The sequence below is a fragment of the Grampus griseus genome, assembly GCF_964374135.1.
Source record: "Grampus griseus genome assembly, chromosome: 12".
In the NCBI taxonomy this organism is placed as follows: Eukaryota; Metazoa; Chordata; class Mammalia; order Artiodactyla; family Delphinidae; genus Grampus; species Grampus griseus.
In genome coordinates, this window is record NC_139006.1 from 79,534,397 (window position 1) to 79,552,839 (window position 18,443).

Consider the following 18,443-nt stretch of genomic DNA (forward strand, 5'->3'; position numbering starts at 1 on the left):
TAATCCAGGCACAATAAAAATGTCTAATGGTTTTTGCAAGGGATAGGGTAGGGGGGTGGGGGGTGATTTCTGCATAATATAGACCTAATGTAGGCAGCTTTTCTAGACCCAAGAACAGTGGACCAGTAGATTGTGCTTTTGAGAATAAAATTAAGCAAAAAAAAAAGGAAATAAAAGGTGAATTAAAATGAACTGGCCTTTTGTACACGGGTCACCAATGTGAACTGTGCAGAAACAGTATAAGCATGTGATTCTAGTCTCTGTAGAAAAGTGTCATTTGTTGAGTTGGGCAGGACTGATCTTCTACAGTGACACTTTATACCAGTGAGAAACAGGGAAAGTTTTGGTCACATGGGATTATAGTTCTTTCTTCATTTGTTTGGAAGTAGTCCTAAACCTTTTGATTAAATCCCAAGTAATTTTAGACTTTTTTTTCCCCTGTATTTCTTTTTTTTCCCCCCATTTATTTAGTAGTTGGAGGACAGGTCTTAAGTAGAAGTAATTTGGAAGCTGAGATATGAATTGTTAAAATAAAAGGAAAGTGACAGTATTTGTACTCTGAATTGGTGAAACAGATTATCTGCTTTATGCATGTTCTGTCGCTTTTAACTTCTCTTTTAAAGTTGTAATCACTTTTGCTTACAGATATGTAACATCTTTTCCACATTAAAGATATTAAATCTGTACTTGTGTATAGTAAAATCATGTTTTCTAATTGGTGCTCTTTTTTATTTTTTCCCGTTTTTTTCTTTTCTTTTTTTTTTTTTTTTGCGGTACGCGGGCCTCTCACTGTTGTGGCCTCTCCCGTTGCGGAGCACAGGCTCCAGACGCGCAGGTTCAGCGGCCATGGCTCACGGGCCCAGCCGCTCCGTGGCACGTGGGATCCTCCCAGACCAGGGCACAAACCCGCGTGCCCTGCATCGGCAGGCGGACTCTCAACCACTGCGCCACCACAGAAGCCGAATTGGTGCTCTTTTTTAATGCTGTTATTAGTTTGTTATTTGATATACAGCAGAGCAAAGCTGTACTATTTAAATACCTCTTACTGTAATAAACAATAAATCCAGTTTGCTCCTGGTGGTTTTGGCTGGTGGAGATTGACAAAAAAGAATGGGGCATATAATTAAAGATAAAAAAGAGAAACAACAGAAGTTAGAGTAAATAAAGGAAATATGTAAGATCAGGAGCCAGTTATGCAATGCCAAATAAACATAAAATATTAGGTAAGAACAAAAAAGGCTAAAAATTAGTCTCTGAAAAGGCAATTTAATTTATGTAACTTATATAGAAGGTAATTTTTGGCCTATTATTGTCAATATCTACCAGCCAAAACCCACCAGGAACAGAAAGAAATAAGGCACACATACTCAGTATTAGGGATGGAAAAAACATGTGTAGGGGATGAATATTTAGAGGCAACAGAATGCATTTTGAGCAAATTTAGGTCAATAAATGTGAAAAAATAAAAAAAAAAAAAAACAGGACAAATTCTTTAAAAACATAACTTGCCAAAACAGGCTTCAAAATAAATACATGAGGTAAGTAATATAAGCCTATAACCACCAAGTAAAATCTTATATTTAGTTAAAATGTTCCCACAAAGAAAACAGAATGCTCAGATGATTTACAAATGAGTTTTAACAAACATTCTTGTATTAGATCATTTCAATCCTATGCAAACTCACCTATAAAATATAAAAATAGAACATCCTCAACTTTATGTGACAAGTATGTTGACTTCAAAATTAGACAAGTTTATTATGAGAAAAATCACAATTACAAATGTTGATATAAACATCTTAAATTAATTATTAGCAAACTCAATCCAGCAACAAATATAAATTTAATGAATCATTCCCAGGCTGGTTTTATCACAGCAAGCCAAGTTTGGTTTAATCTCAAAAGAAAAAAAAAAATTCACAAAATACACTACCTTAACAGATAAAGGCAAAGAAACATGATTATCACAATAAATGCAGCAAAAGCATTAAATAAATCTCATCATGCTTTGATGATAAAAAGTCACTTATCAACTGCGAGTACAAGGGAATACAACGTCCTGATAAAGTGAATCTATGCAATACACACGGCATCCATTCATTTGCTCAGTGGTGAAATGTAGAAGCACTCCATTCACATTAGGAACAGTACAGGAATATTCACATTACCAGACTCACTCAGTATTTAACAGGATGTCCTAACAAATCCAGTAAGAACATTAAAAAGTTATAAGATTAAAAGGAAGGAAATATATTCTCATTACTTGAAGATTACAAAAGCATCTGTATAAGTATTTTGAAAAAATTTACAGGTAAATTATTAAATTAGTAAGAGGATTTATAAGTTCCCTGATACAATATAAATACACAAAAATCAATCGTATTTTCTATATACTATAATCAGTTAGAACATATAGTTAAAAATAAATATCATCCACTGTAATAACAATATATAAAGTGCTCATATCTAAATCTATCAAAGGATTAAGAAATATTGTATAAAAGGAGCGATATACCATGCTTATGAACAGGGATTAATGTAAAGAGGTCGATTCTCCCAAAATTGATGTAATGCATTTACCATTAACATGTATTGTTGCTTGCTTTGGGGGACTATGCAAACTAATTCTAAAATGCACATAGAAGAACAAAGCCTAAAGAAATGAAGAAAAAGAAAGGAAGAAGCCTTGCCAGATTTCAAGGCTAACAAAATGACTATAGTAATTAAGATAGTACGGTATTGTCACTGGGTAATCGAATTTGCCAGAAGAATACAGTAGAGAACTGAGAAATCAGCTCACACAAAATATAAGGACCTGATATGTAGGGAAGACGGCATTGAAGATTAGTGGAAAAGAAAAGGTACTGAATCTCTTCAGTCTAGGACAGCAGGTTATTTATACAGAGAAAAAAATCTCAGAATAGACATAACAATTAATATAAAGCAGATTAAATATTTAAATATAAAAGACAAAATCTGTGGCAGGGACACTCTAAAATAAGCCCGTTCTTCCATCTCCTGGGATTCATGCCCTCGTGAAGTCCCTTTCCTTTGGGTGTGGGCGTAGGGGGACCTCTGACTTGCTTCTCACCAAAGTTGACTGGGTGTCACTTCCATAATTATGGTAATGTGTTAGCAGTTTCTCTATTGATTCTCTCATCCTGGCTTTTATGAAGTTACCTGCCAATGGAGAAGCTCACATGGCAAGTGACTCAGGGTCTCCAGTCAACAGCCAGAAAAGAACTGAGGCTTTTAGTCCAGCAACCCACAAAGAACTACATCTTGCCAACAACCACGTGAGCTTGGAAGTGGATGCTTCTCAAAGGAGATCCCAGGCCCAGCTACTTCATTGCAGCCACATATAAGAGCAGAGGACGCAGTTCAACCACGCCTGGATTCCTGACCCACAGAAATTGTGAGATGATGAACATGTGCTGTTCTAAGCCATTACATTTGTGATAATATTGTTTTGCGGCAATAGATGATGATGAGAATATTAAAATGCTTGGAAGAAGATAGAGGAGAACATCTTCAGTGCCAAGACCTTAAGAAAGATTATTTAATAAGATGCAAAAAAGTACAAGTAATAAAGAAGAACACATATTTGTTTACATTCAAATTAAGAACACCTGCGTGTCAAAATATATCACAAAAGTCCTAGTAGAAAGATCATGAAAATATAAACCAAGAAGTTATTCACGAGTATAACCAAAAAAGGATTAGTATTATTAATATACTATAAATGTCAATGAATCAATGAGAAAAAAAGAATGCAATGGAAAAATGTATAAAAGACATGAACATGGATTCCATTTCACAAAAGAAGAAACACAAATGGAAAAAGTAAGGACTACTGTGTGTGTGTGCACGTGTGCGCATGAGTGCACATGCTGCATGCGTGTGCCATGTTATTAACAGAACTTCAAAAAAAAAAAGAAATGCAACATTCTTTTACCCCACTAGACAGAAAAACATCTAAAAGTTTGAAAACGCCAAGTACAGGAGAAGTTTTGGAGCAACACAAACATTTCTACAATGGCTAGAGTGTCGATTTGTACAAACAATCTGTAAAAATAATAATTTGGTACCAAGAATAGTCGAGGATGTGCTTTGAGCCCTCAATATATATACTAGGCTGTAGTGCGGCTGGGTGGGAAGGTCCTGGGTACAAACAAAACACAATGACAAAATTCTTGTATGTGTGCATTATACAGCATCTATAAACAGTTTTATATATAATGTTTGAAATTGCAAAAATTAAAAATATTCCCAAAATCCAACAAGATGAAAGATACATAAAGTATGGTATTTCAGATAATAGCATATATTGGAACCTACCACGATGAAAATAAGTGATCTCCACCTACAAACATCAACATGCATTAGATAAAATTTTGAGCAAAGAAAAGCAAGTTTGCACAAGAATATATGCAATATGTTACTGTTTACGTAAAGTAGACAAACATGCAAAAATATACAATATGTTGATAAGGATAGAGACATATGTGGTGGAGCTATAAAGAAGAGCAAGGGGATGGTAAACACAAAATCCAGGATAGACGTTTCCTCTGGGATCGCTGGTGAGAGCAGGAGAGTACGGTAATGGAAGGTCAGATATATATGCTTTGTACCGTATTATAGAGTGTGTGAGTATAGGAATTCTGACTCTAAGCCCCAGCTCTGGCCACAGTTACTTATCAATATCATAGAAGAGGGCTTCTGATAGGGTCAGCACATCTTTTCAGTGTCAACATATTGGCATAACCTATCTTGCTTATCCATAATACCTACAGTTTGATAAGTAGGGGGCAGTAGAGCTGGCATATGCAAGAATCAGCAAAATAGTGTCTTCTAATTTGCATACAGTGAACCTCAGCAGGGATGTGGACAGCAATATCCAAGGAAAACCAATGAAAGAAAGAAAAGGAATTTCTCTCTTCAGTGGTATGAACCCTACTATCATAGATCTGTGGCACCTGGTCCCAATGCAGAGGTGCATGCTCTCTTGCACTCCTTGCTGGAAGGCTGAGTTTCTGGCTGGAGGCTCTGGAGTTTGCTGCTCAGTTGTTATCTACAGGCATGGAAAAGAGAAAGCATCCAGACTTACAAAGCACCAAGCAGAATATAAAGGACCGTAGAATTTTACCCCAACCCGAAGAATATGTGTGAATGACACATGAATTAAAAGAAAATAATATTCTATAAAGATGAGATAATTTTATATTGATAAAATCATTTGTTATGTTAAGGTGTTAAGGTATATAATCATGATATGTGTAATTTGGATATGCTACCTCAGATTGGTCTTCACTTATTCCATCATAGCCAGTGGAGTAAATGTCATGTTCACACATAGTCTTAGACACCCCCAGCTTTTATGCATATTTCATAATAAATAAGTGGAAAAATTAAAATAAAAATACAGTGATTACAATCTATAAGATCATAATTATCTACTGAATGAAGTTATGAACATAAATTATGATTAATGTTATACAAATGGCACTTGTAACATGAAATAAAATTTCAAGTAGTAGCATCATACTTAAATTAAAAAAAGTCTCTATCTCGGGCTTCCCTGGTGGCGCAGTGGTTGAGAGTCCGCCTGCCGATGCAGGGGACACGGGTTCGTGCCCCGGTCCGGGAAGATCCCACACGCCGCGGAGCGGCTGGGCCTGTGAGCCATGGCCACTGAGCCTGCGCGTCCGGAGCCTGTGCTCCGCAACGGGAGAGGCCACAATAGTGAGAGGCCCGCGTACCGCAAAAAAAAAAAAAAAAAAAAAGTCTCAATAAAACTCAGAAGGAAATACGATATTCTCTGGAAGAACTCAAACCATACTCTAGAAATAATGAAGACATTGAAGTACATGAAAATTTGAATAAATTTTTCTCTTAAAACGTGAACATGAAAAAAGCACTATTTCCAAATTAATATATGAATTGTATAAGTGTGATTTTACATGTTTGTGCAACTCAGCTGATATATGGAATACTAAAATAGGTGTCTATTTGGTCTACATACTATGTATGCTCAAATTCTCTGGAAACATTTTAATATTTTCTTACTGGGAAAATGGTGCATCACATTACATATGGGTTTGATATATAATGAATTGGAGATGATCACAAAGAGGAAACACGTATCTTCTATTAATTTTCACGTGTGATTTTATTTAATCCTTATATCAACTCTGGGGGAGTTTTATAGATGGGGAAATGGAGATTATAAATTAAGAAAATTGCCCAACACATCACAGCTGGTCATTATTTACTGACCTAGGGATTTGTATTCAGTTTTATCTAATTTCAAAGTTCATATAATATATAAAAGTGTTGTGAATATAACATTTTTAATAGAAATCTCCCTCTTCAAATTAATCAAGGAAATGGGAGAAAGATGCAAACAAACCTTGTGAAAAACCCACCAGTGCAATCTGTTGTTTATACACAGAAAACCTTTCACCTCTTATAATGGAATCCTGCCAAGTTCTTATGTGTGGATACAAGCAAATACCTTTTTACTCATGCGTTCAATAATGGGATTTTTGAGAGTTTTATAATTAATGTGGGGTGAAAGATAACGTATAACTGAATATATGTACATTTCATTTTGGTAAATCTCGAGAGAAATAACACGAGTTCCTTGGCGCACGAAAGCCCACCGCAAGCGTGCTGTGCTCTAGTTAGCACTGAATTAGCCAGGGCACCCACGTTAATGTCTGGAGTAAAAATGAAGAGCAAAAATCACCTATTTTGTTTGTGTAGGGTTAACTTTTATTAACTGCATTATTTATATGCAGTTGTCTTTTCATGGGTATTTTATGGAAGCAGTTTCATCACTTCTTGGTTGTATTGTGTTCTTATTTTAAAATCCCAAGAACTTTAAACAAATCTACAACAAAATTAATCTTTTGAAACAAGCAAAGGAATAACTGAATACATAATTAAAATAATAAATAAATACTAATAAAATTGGGCAGTAATATTTCATTGTAGTATAACAGAGGTTGGGAGCATCATTTGCATTATGCAATGAATAAGGTAAGAAGTGCCTTCAGCGTTGTTCACAGAAGGATGTCAGATTTTAATGCAGAGATTAGAGATTTTATGTTGTTCATTTACTAAATGAGAAAAGTGACAGTGATGGGAGCTGAATTAACTTCCAAAAGAAGAAATGGAGAGCATCATGGGTGTCACATGTGCGTGAATGTTTGCTTCCTTAAATCATTAGGAGCAAGGTATATACCCATGTTTGGAAATAGAGAGGAAGACAATATATGGGAAAACACCACATTTTCTAGGACGTTGGAAAACCTGAGACACTTATAGGTGGAATTCATCAGTGTTAAGACACTTGAAAGAAACATTTCATCTCAAGAGTCACAGCAATACAGAAGTAGTTTAAAGAAAACAGAAAGAGCAATTGCAATGTACTGTAGAGAAGATGTGCTCAGATTACAATTTATCCTTTTTTTCTCAAGTTTTAGCTATAATAAGGTTTCAAAGAGATTCTTAAATAATTCTTACCATAATGAACACAATTGTTATAGGAATGATTCTCCTTGTGCACCTTACTTTGTGTTCAGATTTAGGTTCAGAGTTCCTTCCTTCCATTCTTTGCTCCTTTGTTCCTTCTTTCCTTCCCTCCCTCCTTCCCTTCCTTCCTTTTTGGTATTATTTACATGGTGGGGAACAGAACAGGTGGGATTTTTTTCCCAAAACGAATTCTTTTAAAATATATTTGATTGACCGTCAGCTCCATAGGTTTTGTTCACTGCTGCATTCTCAGGATCGGTTAGCTGTGCCTGGTAATGTGAATCTGGAGGTGCTGAGAGGGGAGGGAAAGGAAAAGAGATGCTACTGGCCAAATGGAGCCTGGATGAAATACACTGAGCTATCCTCCTTCGTACTGTTATTACTAGCAGTGATCTGCATGCAGCCCAGTCAGACCGCACTCACACATCCTTTTCTCTTCAGGGCATCCCTTGATATTCAATTATGGACCACATTTCTTTGTGATAAATGTGCCGGGGTAGTTAAGTGAGGGGGTGGGGGAATTGGGAAAGAGCAAGTGTCAGTGGTTTTGTTTTGTTTGCGCTTCTCTTTTGCAAGGGCTACTCGTTGATGGGACATCCTGTGACAACTATAGAGTCAAACCTAATGAGGAAAAGCACAGGTGGTGATCTCTGTCCAAATTTACTGAAACTCCATAACTACTCCCTTTCCTCGTAACCACTTTTTCAGAGATAAATCCTGTCTACTGCAGAGTAAATAACACTTTGCGGTGCCTTTCCTCGGATGGTAATGACTACCTGGCATGCCCTTCCTCTCCTTCTCTTCTTGATGAATTCTGGAGAAACCATCAGTTCTTTGGGGCAGGGTCAGAGTCAACCAGTTTTTGTGTTCTCCCCTCATGCTAATCAATATCTTGACAGTAGATACCCCAAAATTACTGTGAATAAGTGAATTGATAACGGAATTGTAAACCTGCTCCAAATTCCTTCACAAAAACATATTCCCTAGAGAGAGAATATGGGCTTCAGATTCATCTGTAAAATGAATACCAGTGAGTTGTTGTGAAGATTGTAATGATATACATGAAAACCTTACAGTTCTGTGCAGCACATACTAAGAGACTAATTCATGATAGATCCTTATCTTTCTTAAAAAAAAAAAAAAAAAGTCTTCACTCTGCCAACCCTGTGCACCACCTACTAGAATATCTCAAGGGGCCTGCAGGTACCTTCCTTTTAGAGATCTCCTGCTTGAATAGATACCCCACCAGTGGCAGGAGGGGCAAATGTGGAGCACAGGTGCATAGTACGGGATGTTCTTGCCACTTAGTAAGTTGGGATGATGTACATAGAAAAGTGAAATGGACTGAGGGCAAGTCAAAGACAGGACTTGGAATTAAGATAAGGGAGTAGAGGCATGGCTCACCCATCACTAAGGGTGCTAGTGGCCGAAATTGTGGGACTGCATTTTCCAACTCAGCTCCATACAAAATCCTAGCACAATTACCCAAAGTCCTAAAGAAAAGGGCTGTTACAAATTATCCCAACCATAGCCAAGTTGCTTTTAGCTTTTTATTTGTTTATTAATAGAGGAGTTGTGTTATACATATAGCTTGAATAAACTTCATAAATGATCTTCAGTACAGGTTTTCTTTGCAGCATAACTGGACAGGTGTGAAAGAAAAACGAAAATCAAAAACGAAAGCAAAACCCCCACGGTGTGGAAGGCTTAGCTGAACCTATCTTTGGAAATAGAATTAAACATGTTACTTGGACTAAACACAAGCTCATGTAAATTATAGCTAAAGCAGCTACAAGTTAACTAGAGAATGTGAGAATCTACTGTTTGATGTTCCTACCATCCTTTGTGCAAAAAAAAAAAATTCAGTTTAGTTCTTAAAATATTATTTGGATTTTTCTGCCAGCGTGAAGGGAAATAGAGATATTAGTCAAGTACTGAAAACACTGCCTTAGCAGCTATTTTGACATACTTTGGTTTGCATTTAAATAAGCAGTAGGTAGCCCGCATATTAAATTCCTTGATCTGTCTTAGATTAGGCTCCCTTACCTCTGTAAGTGGTGTTATAACATACTGCCTTCTATTCACATTTTTTGCTAAATTAGTGATTTTTTGTAGTTATGACCAGAGTTAAGTCAATCAAACAGATTCTAAAACCACTGTTAATGTTTACTTATAGATAACTGAATGTGATAGACTTTATATCAAGAACGTCTAGGATCTATGATGCACCAAACTGCTGATAAATGACACCAATCAAAAGTCAGTGGCAGACAGAAGGGGTGGCGTTTCCACAAAAGGGAAAAAAAATTAAACATAACTAGTGTGTGTGTGGAGAGAGGTTTTTCTTCAAATATGAAGATATTTGTGCCAGATCCCATGCCATGGCTGGGTACTGGACATAAATAATTATCCCGTTCTTGCCAGGCCACTTATAGTGCTAAGTCTTCTGTTTTCCAAAACGCCAGCCAATCAAATGTCTAATATTGCGGGTTTAGGCTGAGTGTGTATGAGTTGTTGTGCCACCTGCCTAAAACTCATGCCTTTCTGGGTTTCTAAAGATTAAATTTAAGTATAATCATAGATTTATCTTCTTTCTCCTGAACAGATTCTCCCATTTCCTTCCTTTCTGGAATTGACATTACAGTAAATTCATCTCTGGATATGGCCTATTTCATCCTAAGTGAGTAATTTGCATTATTTCAAACTTTTGAAAACTAGATCAACATTACCACTATATTTATGTTACTTTTGTCAGCAAAACGGACACATTCTTTCAAAATTTCAACATTTCAATGATATTATTTTAATAGAAGCTTTAATTCCAGTTGGGCCTAAGTTTGGGGAAGTTAATGAGGAAAGGAATTGATTTTATGGAAAAGACATTTTTTAAAGTGTTTCCTTTGGAAGTGTCACACAGTGATAATCGTTGTTTTAATTATTTTCAAGACGATCAGAATAAAAATAAGTGTAGAGTCTATTCACATTTCTTCCCAGGATAACACCCTAGGAATGTAGGACTTAGACGTTCTGAGATTATAATTGAGATTATAAGGCAGGGGCTCCCAAGCATGAACAAATGGACGCATATGCAACGGCTGGGCTGTCCCTCACCCGTGTAAAACATTGCTCAGAAATAGAACCTGTGAATAGAAGTCTTCTCCTCCAGCTAAGTTTCCCTTGGGGTGGGAGTGGATGAGTGGACAAGGAAATTCACCTTGACCTTGCTATGTTGTAAAAGTTAAGATACACTGTGAAGATCATCTTAAGTGTGTTCCTTTCTTTAGCTATACATAAGATATTCCCATATTGTTCCCGTATCCATTCACAGAACTGCTCTTTCTTTTCCATTTTCTCCCCCCCCCCAGCTGCTCCATATACTCACCCTGGCTCTCTTCTGCCTGTGGGCATGTTTCTGTACAAAGTTAAAGGAAAGGCAGTGGTACAGTTTCTGTCTTCTCTGCTGTTACTTGCACACGTTTGTAATTCTTACCTTGATCAGGCCTAATATTACTTGCAACCCAGAGCCTTTTTATTTGATCTGATTTAAGATCACACATCCTGGGAATTGAAAGCAAACACCGAGACTCTGGCCAATAATGGAAACAGTGTTATCATCCATGTAGAAATGTTACATGCTTGTTGATAACCCTGAGATAGGACGAATAATCTTCCTTGAGAATAATAGTGTGGATTCAGGTCTTCAGTTGCCCTCTCAACCTGTATTAATAGGATTTTCATTCATTTTGACACTGTAAAGAGAAAGCAGGGAAAGCTACGAGAGGAAGCAGATGGGGTTGGGGGGGGGGAGTGGTCAGTCTGCTTTCACGCTGTAATGGGAGAAAAATGACAGCCCAGTTAGCTTTAGCTGGAATGTAACATACCCACAGCTTTATCACCCTGGAGGCACATTTTGACATAATAACAAACTACTGAGAAAGAACCACTTTTACCTAGGTCAGAATGACAGACTCCCAAGTGTTAGAGCATGGGCGACGGGGAGGGCGTGTGGAAACTACAGTCTGAAGCATTAGGAAGAAGGCTGCAGTCTGTACAGAGATTTTCATCAAGTCTCCACACTGCCTAATAGTTTTCATCCAATACCTTGTAATTACTCCTCTGGCTTCTAATGGCATAGCATTTTGATTTCAGAGCCTACCAAAATAAGATGAACCATACTTTATGACGACTATATTTATAATAAGATGCAGATGGTAAAGGAAACAGATGCCTCTGACATCATCTCCCATTCGCCTTCAACTTTTGCCGACACTGGCAGTCTGTGGACTCATTCAAAGGGATGCAAGATAAGTCAGGCAGTTTTCCAATTCTGTTTCCAGTCTAAAAAAACACTGGCAGCAGTGGCACTGCTTTCTTTGAGTCATACAGTGATAATTCCACAAGGAGAAATCTGATTCTAAGGCTATGTCAGGCTTTGATGCAAAACAAATCATCAGGACAGAAAAAAAAAAAATTCCCACAAATATCAGGAGTTTAGCCATTAGTAACTACTGACTGTTTTGCGTGACAGCAACAGAAAGAAAAGGGTGGGAGTGGTGACGGTGAACAGCTACAGCTTCAAGGGAGCAAGAAAGAGAGCGTTTTAAAAAGACAAGCAGGTCTAAAATACCGTACCGGTCCTTGGCAGCCACTGTTCCAAGACTGATTCTTTATTACTTCTAAATAAAAAACTTTGAGGATTTTCAGGTCATTGTTTCTGACCTCAAAAAAAAAAAAAAAAATCCATTCTGTATTTCCATCTATATTTTCCAGAAGGGATCCTATAATTCTGATAGGAGTTTTCTCCATTTCCCCAGTGATATCAGTGAACATTATACACAGTAAAAGGATGTGTGTGTGTGTGTGTGTGTGTGTGTGCATGCAAGATAAATGCATTAGGACACCTTCTGAAAAAGATAAGGAACTTTTGCAGTCCATCTTGAAAGCAACAGACGCTTGGGTATAGCAGCAACTGCAAGGCCTTTAGCAGTGTGTGAGGTTCGAGATAGATCAGCACAGTTACAGATGAAGGAGAGAGTTAAGACAAAAACCTTTAAAATCTTCCTATCTCCCCTGACCACTGTAATATAACTTCATCTACACCTCTGCAGCAGAAAACATTTTAGCAGAAAAAATTCAGAAACAAAGGCAAGGAAAAGTGGTGACATGAAAACGAATCCTGCTATAGGCCAAACAGGGCGCTTATTTTAAACAATCTCTCTGTGCAAGGAGCAAGCTGATCACTCACTCCACACACACACACACACACACACACACACACACACACACACACACACACACACACACACACACACACACACACACACACACACACACACACACACACACACACAGTACAAGAATATACAAACTCTTCTAATTCATATCCACAAACTGAGTTGGAAATTATTAGTGCAAATTTCTGCTGACCTGCAGCATTTAGTCCATAAACTTTGGATATCCTAGACGATCCATCAGTGTCCAGCAGATGTTTTCAATCAGTTTAATTTCATCTCTAGGCAAGTTCTGTTTCCAAACATTCGTATTAGTTGGTGATATTTCCCCTTCATAGGGAAGATAGAAAAGGTTCGTGGAGGTGGCAAACAATATTTGGTTTAAACTAGCAGGAGACAAAGGAATTCCAAGAAAGGCAAAAATCCTCTCAGTGGTTTTCTGAGGAAAATGCACAATATCTTCAAACTTGATCATCTGGTAGCTGGTAGGCAGCAGGTCTGTGTTTATCCTCAAGGCTGCTGCAGTGTTTGCTAGCCACACGTGAGCCAGCAGAGACACTGCGTGTGGCTTGGATTTTGATAATTCTTTCCTCAATGATTCATACTCGGAAGCATAGCCCGAATTTAAGTTACATTTGCCTTTACCTCCCTCTATTTTAAACAATTTAGCTAAGTGCTCTGGTACATTCTTCAAAGAGTAAAGACTTGGTTTACTACTGTACAGCATCGAATAAATCCACGCCCGAGGGTCCCTCACCACGTACAAGGCCCTCATCGAAGCTCCTAAAACTTCGTGGAAGAAATGCAGCTTTAAGGTCCAGCTCCCACTGTTCAGGCTGAGCACGGGCCGCGCGCTGGGGTAATGGACCAGGTGTCTTCTCAGAGCCCGAATGTATTCAGCGTCTCTATCAAAGGCGCCTTTCATTCTGCTTCTTTGTTCTGGCAAAGACTCTCTCCTTTTCAACTTCCTTTTTTTGTCCTTATTCGTGGTAAAATATTGGGCCAGTTTACCCCTGCCGGGTTCGTGCAGATGGATGTTTTGCAAATGGAGTTTTGTGTCTTGGACCAAGGACTGCAACCAGCCTCGGAGTAAACGGAAATGCACACCATGGACATCCGACGCCTTCCATTCACAGGCATCCACAAAGGAGTCGATCTCAAAGTCAGTTTCAGGGATGTCAATGTAGGCTGTGGGAACCCTGATGTAGAGAAAGTCACTGCTGTTGAAGAAGAGTTGTTTGAGAATTTCAGCTCCTGAGCCAGGAAGTGAGGTAATGACGATGTCAGGAAGATCGATGCGGTGCCCTTGGGGAGACACAGGCTTTGGGCTCGCTTCGGCCTCTGGCCTCGCCCACTTTGCACAGATGGGCTGAGTGCAAGTGCTCCACACATCCACCAGCTCAACGAACCACAAGGCAATAACAAGGGTGAGGATCCACCGCATTAGCTTTCTAAAAGAAAGGTAAAACCGCCACTGAAAAGTTAAGATCACCAAGCTGACGCACAGAATCAACCCAACTGCTACATTAAATTTAAATCCAAAGGGAAAAATCACTCTGTCACGTCTTACGGGCTTCACAATGGCTTGAGTGCCCAAACCAAATCGGGTTATTTGGACCTGATCAGCCACACTGGCAAAGCCGCCAAATCCCAGGTAATCGAACCTTGTTTTCAAGTTGTGGTAGTCAGTTACAATGGAAACAACGTGTTCAGTATTATTGACATTGAGAGAAATCTGAAGTCCAGAATTGGAATTATCAATAAATCTGCAGCTGGAAACATTGACATATGGCCCATAAAAGACATATACGATTCTTGTGATTGTGGATTCCATCTGAAATGTAACATTAACAAATTGAGTCCACCGTTTCTTAAATTCAGCGGCTTGCTCTGCTTCCTGTATACTAGCAATGGGGCTACTGCCGCGATGATCAAACCAAAACATTTTGTAATGTGCATCCCACACATCCATCATGGCGCCGTTATACCTGTTCATGAACCTATACGGGATGTACTTAAAATCAATATCCAGATTATGGAAGAAGGCACTGACAGATTTTATTGGGGAATCTTCTTGCCTCTCGACATGATCAACAACTAGCAGAGTCTGAGAGTTTAAGAGAAGCAAAGCCCGATACACACTTTTCAGCTTCATTGCTGAGGAATAAGCTGACACTGCTTCCCCACTCACAAATACCATGTCCCCATGTTGAGAGGCGGTAATGATTTCCCCCGCTGCATCACCAACCTCCTCGCCGGTCCACTTAAGCCACTGTGCACATTCTCCCAGCTGACCTTCCCAGGGCTTATTACATTGGCTTGTGGGTGATGGCGCAAACACCAGTACGTTGTTAAGGTGGCTCAACTTGGGTCCATAGAGAGCTTCAGAAACAAATACCTGCCCATTGGGGGCAAAAGTGAATGAGTTCTGATCTGGATGTTCATGTCCTGGGTTAAAGCTTCTCCACCCATCAATCCAGGAGTATGGCTGGAAGTGAACTATGTCATAGACAGCTCGCCCTCCTAGCTTCCCAGATTTAAAAGACACAAAGGTATTGGTCTGTGTGTTTGGCAACCCAGCCCCATAAGTGACAACACCCCAGTTAGGGAACGTGTGCATTTTTGCAGTACCATATTCCGCAGGAGGCCGTGGGGTGAGCTGGGGATCATACCAGATGTATTCAGTGTGAAGAGTACTCCATCTCTGGGCAGTGGAGGGGACCATCGGTCCATCTTTAGGCCGGTGCCTTCTGATTTGCTGAGCTAACCAATTGCCAGCTCCGTTCTTTAAGACGAACTTATCCAAAAAAACTAACTGGCTCTCGGGACCATAAAACCAATTATAATTGGAATCTGCTATACCCACAGTTCTTTGGAAGCCTGGCAAGAGGGTGGCGTAATAGAACCAAAAGTGCATTTTTAACCAGTTATTATCCAAGTTGTTGATATTAAAATGGCGCTGGGCCAGAAAAACATACTGTGTGACTGACTTAGCCGTGTAGCTTCCATAGGCAACACCTTCATCCAAAGTACCATCGACAATATGATTCAACAGAAACATCATCTTTTCCATCACATCTACTACAACCTGTTTCCATAGATTTACTTTAGATCCTTTATCCACCCCAGTTACCAAGGCCCCAGTGAGTAACGCTATCATATTAGTAGCTTGGTGGTTATGAAGAAGTTGTTTGCCCCATGAGCGGACCTTGGAATACTCATACATTTCCTCAGTAATAACCCATATTTTTTCTAGGTATTTTTGCCTTCGATGATCATCTAATAAGTTATATAAAAAGTCAAAGGCAGTGGCAAAACCTGTTAAGGAATGGCCAACTGGAACCTCATCCCCTGGTGCATTCTCCACCAGCCAGTCTTTGTAGCCCACCATCCTGTCCATATATTCCAAAACAAATTCAAAGGCAACTTTGTCTTCTGGGCATAACAAACAGTACAGTGCTAAAGGGGGCAGATTGTTACCATAAATTTCATTCCACTTGGCAGCAAAATCAGCATGCTTGGGTGGAGGTAGGTAGTATGTTGGGTTGGACAGCATAACCATCACTGCACTTCTGATAGCTCTAAAAAGATGCAAATGGCTTGTGCGAGACTTTTGCCTCATTGCTTGGATCTCTCCAGCATCAAAATATAAATGTGGATGAAGCATAGTTTTCTTCAGCTTTTGGTTGGGTCTGAAATCTTGCACTTTCTGTGTCTTAAGCTGATCTATGTCATCTGGGAAAACTGCCCAGTCAGAGTAATTGCTCACAGATTCTTCAAAAGTAGAGAAAGCAAACATCACTAACAGTAAAAATAAGAAATGTCCTGTAAACATTAACGCCATGATCCATCAGGGAGCTCCTTTCCTTAGGCATACATGTCAAACACAGTGCTCAATGTGTTTCCCATCTGCTGAGTATAAAACATACATTTAAGGCCTTGATAAAACACAGACTGTAAATCGGATATGCTGTGAAATCCAGCTGACATTCGGCTCATTCAAAGCAAGTACAGTTGCCAAAAAGAGAAAACTTACACTGTGGATCTGTTTGCCTGATGCAGTGTTGCTTCCAATAAAACTTCAAGGAATGTTAAAACCTCTAATTTTCCAATATCACACAGTGAACAGGGGTGGAGATAGTCAAAAATACCATGAATTCACAATTTACTTCCTTGACATAAATCTACCTAACACAAAGAGTCAAAAAACACACATTGTAAAAAAAAGAAAAAGCACTCCAAAATCCACGTTAAGAAGTCATTCCTGGAGCAGGAAACCATCATCATACGTGTCTGATGCCTTTGCCTGTGTGTGCTCAGAGAAGCTGACAAAGTACTGCAATTCTTGGAGCTGACTGGGTTGTTACTCCTCTCAGCTTTTTACACTTTTTGCTTTGAGAATTTTTTCTTCCTCCATTTTTGGGGCAAAAACATCCTCAACAAGTATTCAAAGTCCTACTTGGTTTTAAAACACTCAAGATTCCTGTCCTCATTTCAGATCTGTCTTTTTTCAGGCTTACTTACTCATCAGCCTATTACGACCCAGAGAAAGCATTTTCCCATCTTCTTTTATCAGCTTCATCGGTACAGCTATGAAAATCTAATCTCTTCAGCCACCTAGGTACTTCTCTTCCAATCATGAAGTAACCACCAACTGGGAAAGAAAACTCCCCTTTCACCAACAGTGACGTGTCTTTTCTGTTCCTTTTTCATGACATACTCCTTTCTGGGGGAAAAACAAAACAGAAATTCTCTGAGGCTACAAGTATGCTGGGAGTGGACATAAACAGAAGATTTAAATGTTCTAACGTCTCCTGATAGAAATTTTATCATCACAATGAGATCTGTTATTAACTACAATCTAGGTTAGACCAAATGGTTCTTTTTTCTTATACTTTTCAACGCATATATTAGGATAACAATGGTGGCAGAAGACAAGCGGCTACAAGATGTAACTTTCCTAAGAGTATTTATTTTAACTGTGGCTTGCTTTAGTCATTTAAAATGTTTTTATTCAAATGCAGTTAACAGAAGATGAGTCCTGCTGTCATTCTTGTTTTGATCACAGAAGACTCAGACAAAAAGCAAAAGTTTAAAGGACCATTATGATTCCGGTTGAGGGTTTAACGTTCAAGGGCTCAGAAGGTGTCTTTGCCAGGGGAACTAGTAAGAGCAGTCACTTTTCTCGAAGGAGAAATCATGACAGTGTGTGGGAGCGAGGAACAGCGAGCGGTCCTGCACCAGTCTCTCTCCCGTAGCCCGGTTTTCCATCCTTACAAGAAGCCACCAGAGGGAGCTCAGACCCACACTCAAGGAGCAGCTTCGCGGCTGCCCGTCTTCGGTTCTGAAGAACCTAACCAAGTTTCAGTCTTGGACAAGTCTGCTCTCTGCAGGAAACATGAACGCTAGGAGTTCCCTGATCCGCTCCGCCTGTTGCATTTTTTCATTCGCTTCCTACGAACATGCCAACTCCATCCTCTGCTCCTCACCCCCGACCTCTGGCTGTGGTTTGGGGATAAGAGACCCCTCAAGGGCCAAGTCCGCTTACCTTGGCAGGTCCGGACGGGGTCTCCCGGCAGCGGTGGGCCCGGAGGAGACGGAAGCGGAGAGTTGGAGAAAACTGCTCTGCGCTGGGAGCCGGGCCGCGCGGCCCCCCGCAGGGCTCCTGGCACCCCC

General features: G+C 39.4%; 1 protein-coding gene across 1 annotated transcript; it reads right to left on the minus strand.

Annotated features, from left to right (window-relative positions):
- Window positions 1-5,024: 5,024 nt before the first annotated feature.
- On the minus strand, window positions 5,025-17,148 carry DSEL (dermatan sulfate epimerase like). Its single transcript, XM_082667677.1, has 2 exons — window positions 12,964-17,148; window positions 5,025-5,071 (listed from the first exon to the last, which is right to left on the minus strand). Exon 1 carries the CDS (start codon window positions 16,609-16,611, stop codon window positions 12,973-12,975), a length of 3,639 nt encoding a protein of 1,212 aa, XP_082523803.1. The 5' UTR covers window positions 16,612-17,148; the 3' UTR covers window positions 5,025-5,071; window positions 12,964-12,972.
- Between the last annotated feature and the right edge of the window lie 1,295 nt (window positions 17,149-18,443).

Bases quoted from the DNA above. Each gene is read 5' to 3' on its own strand.
- DSEL (XM_082667677.1), bottom strand. From the start codon at position 16,611: ATGGCGTTAATGTTTACAGGACATTTCTTATTTTTACTGTTAGTGATG.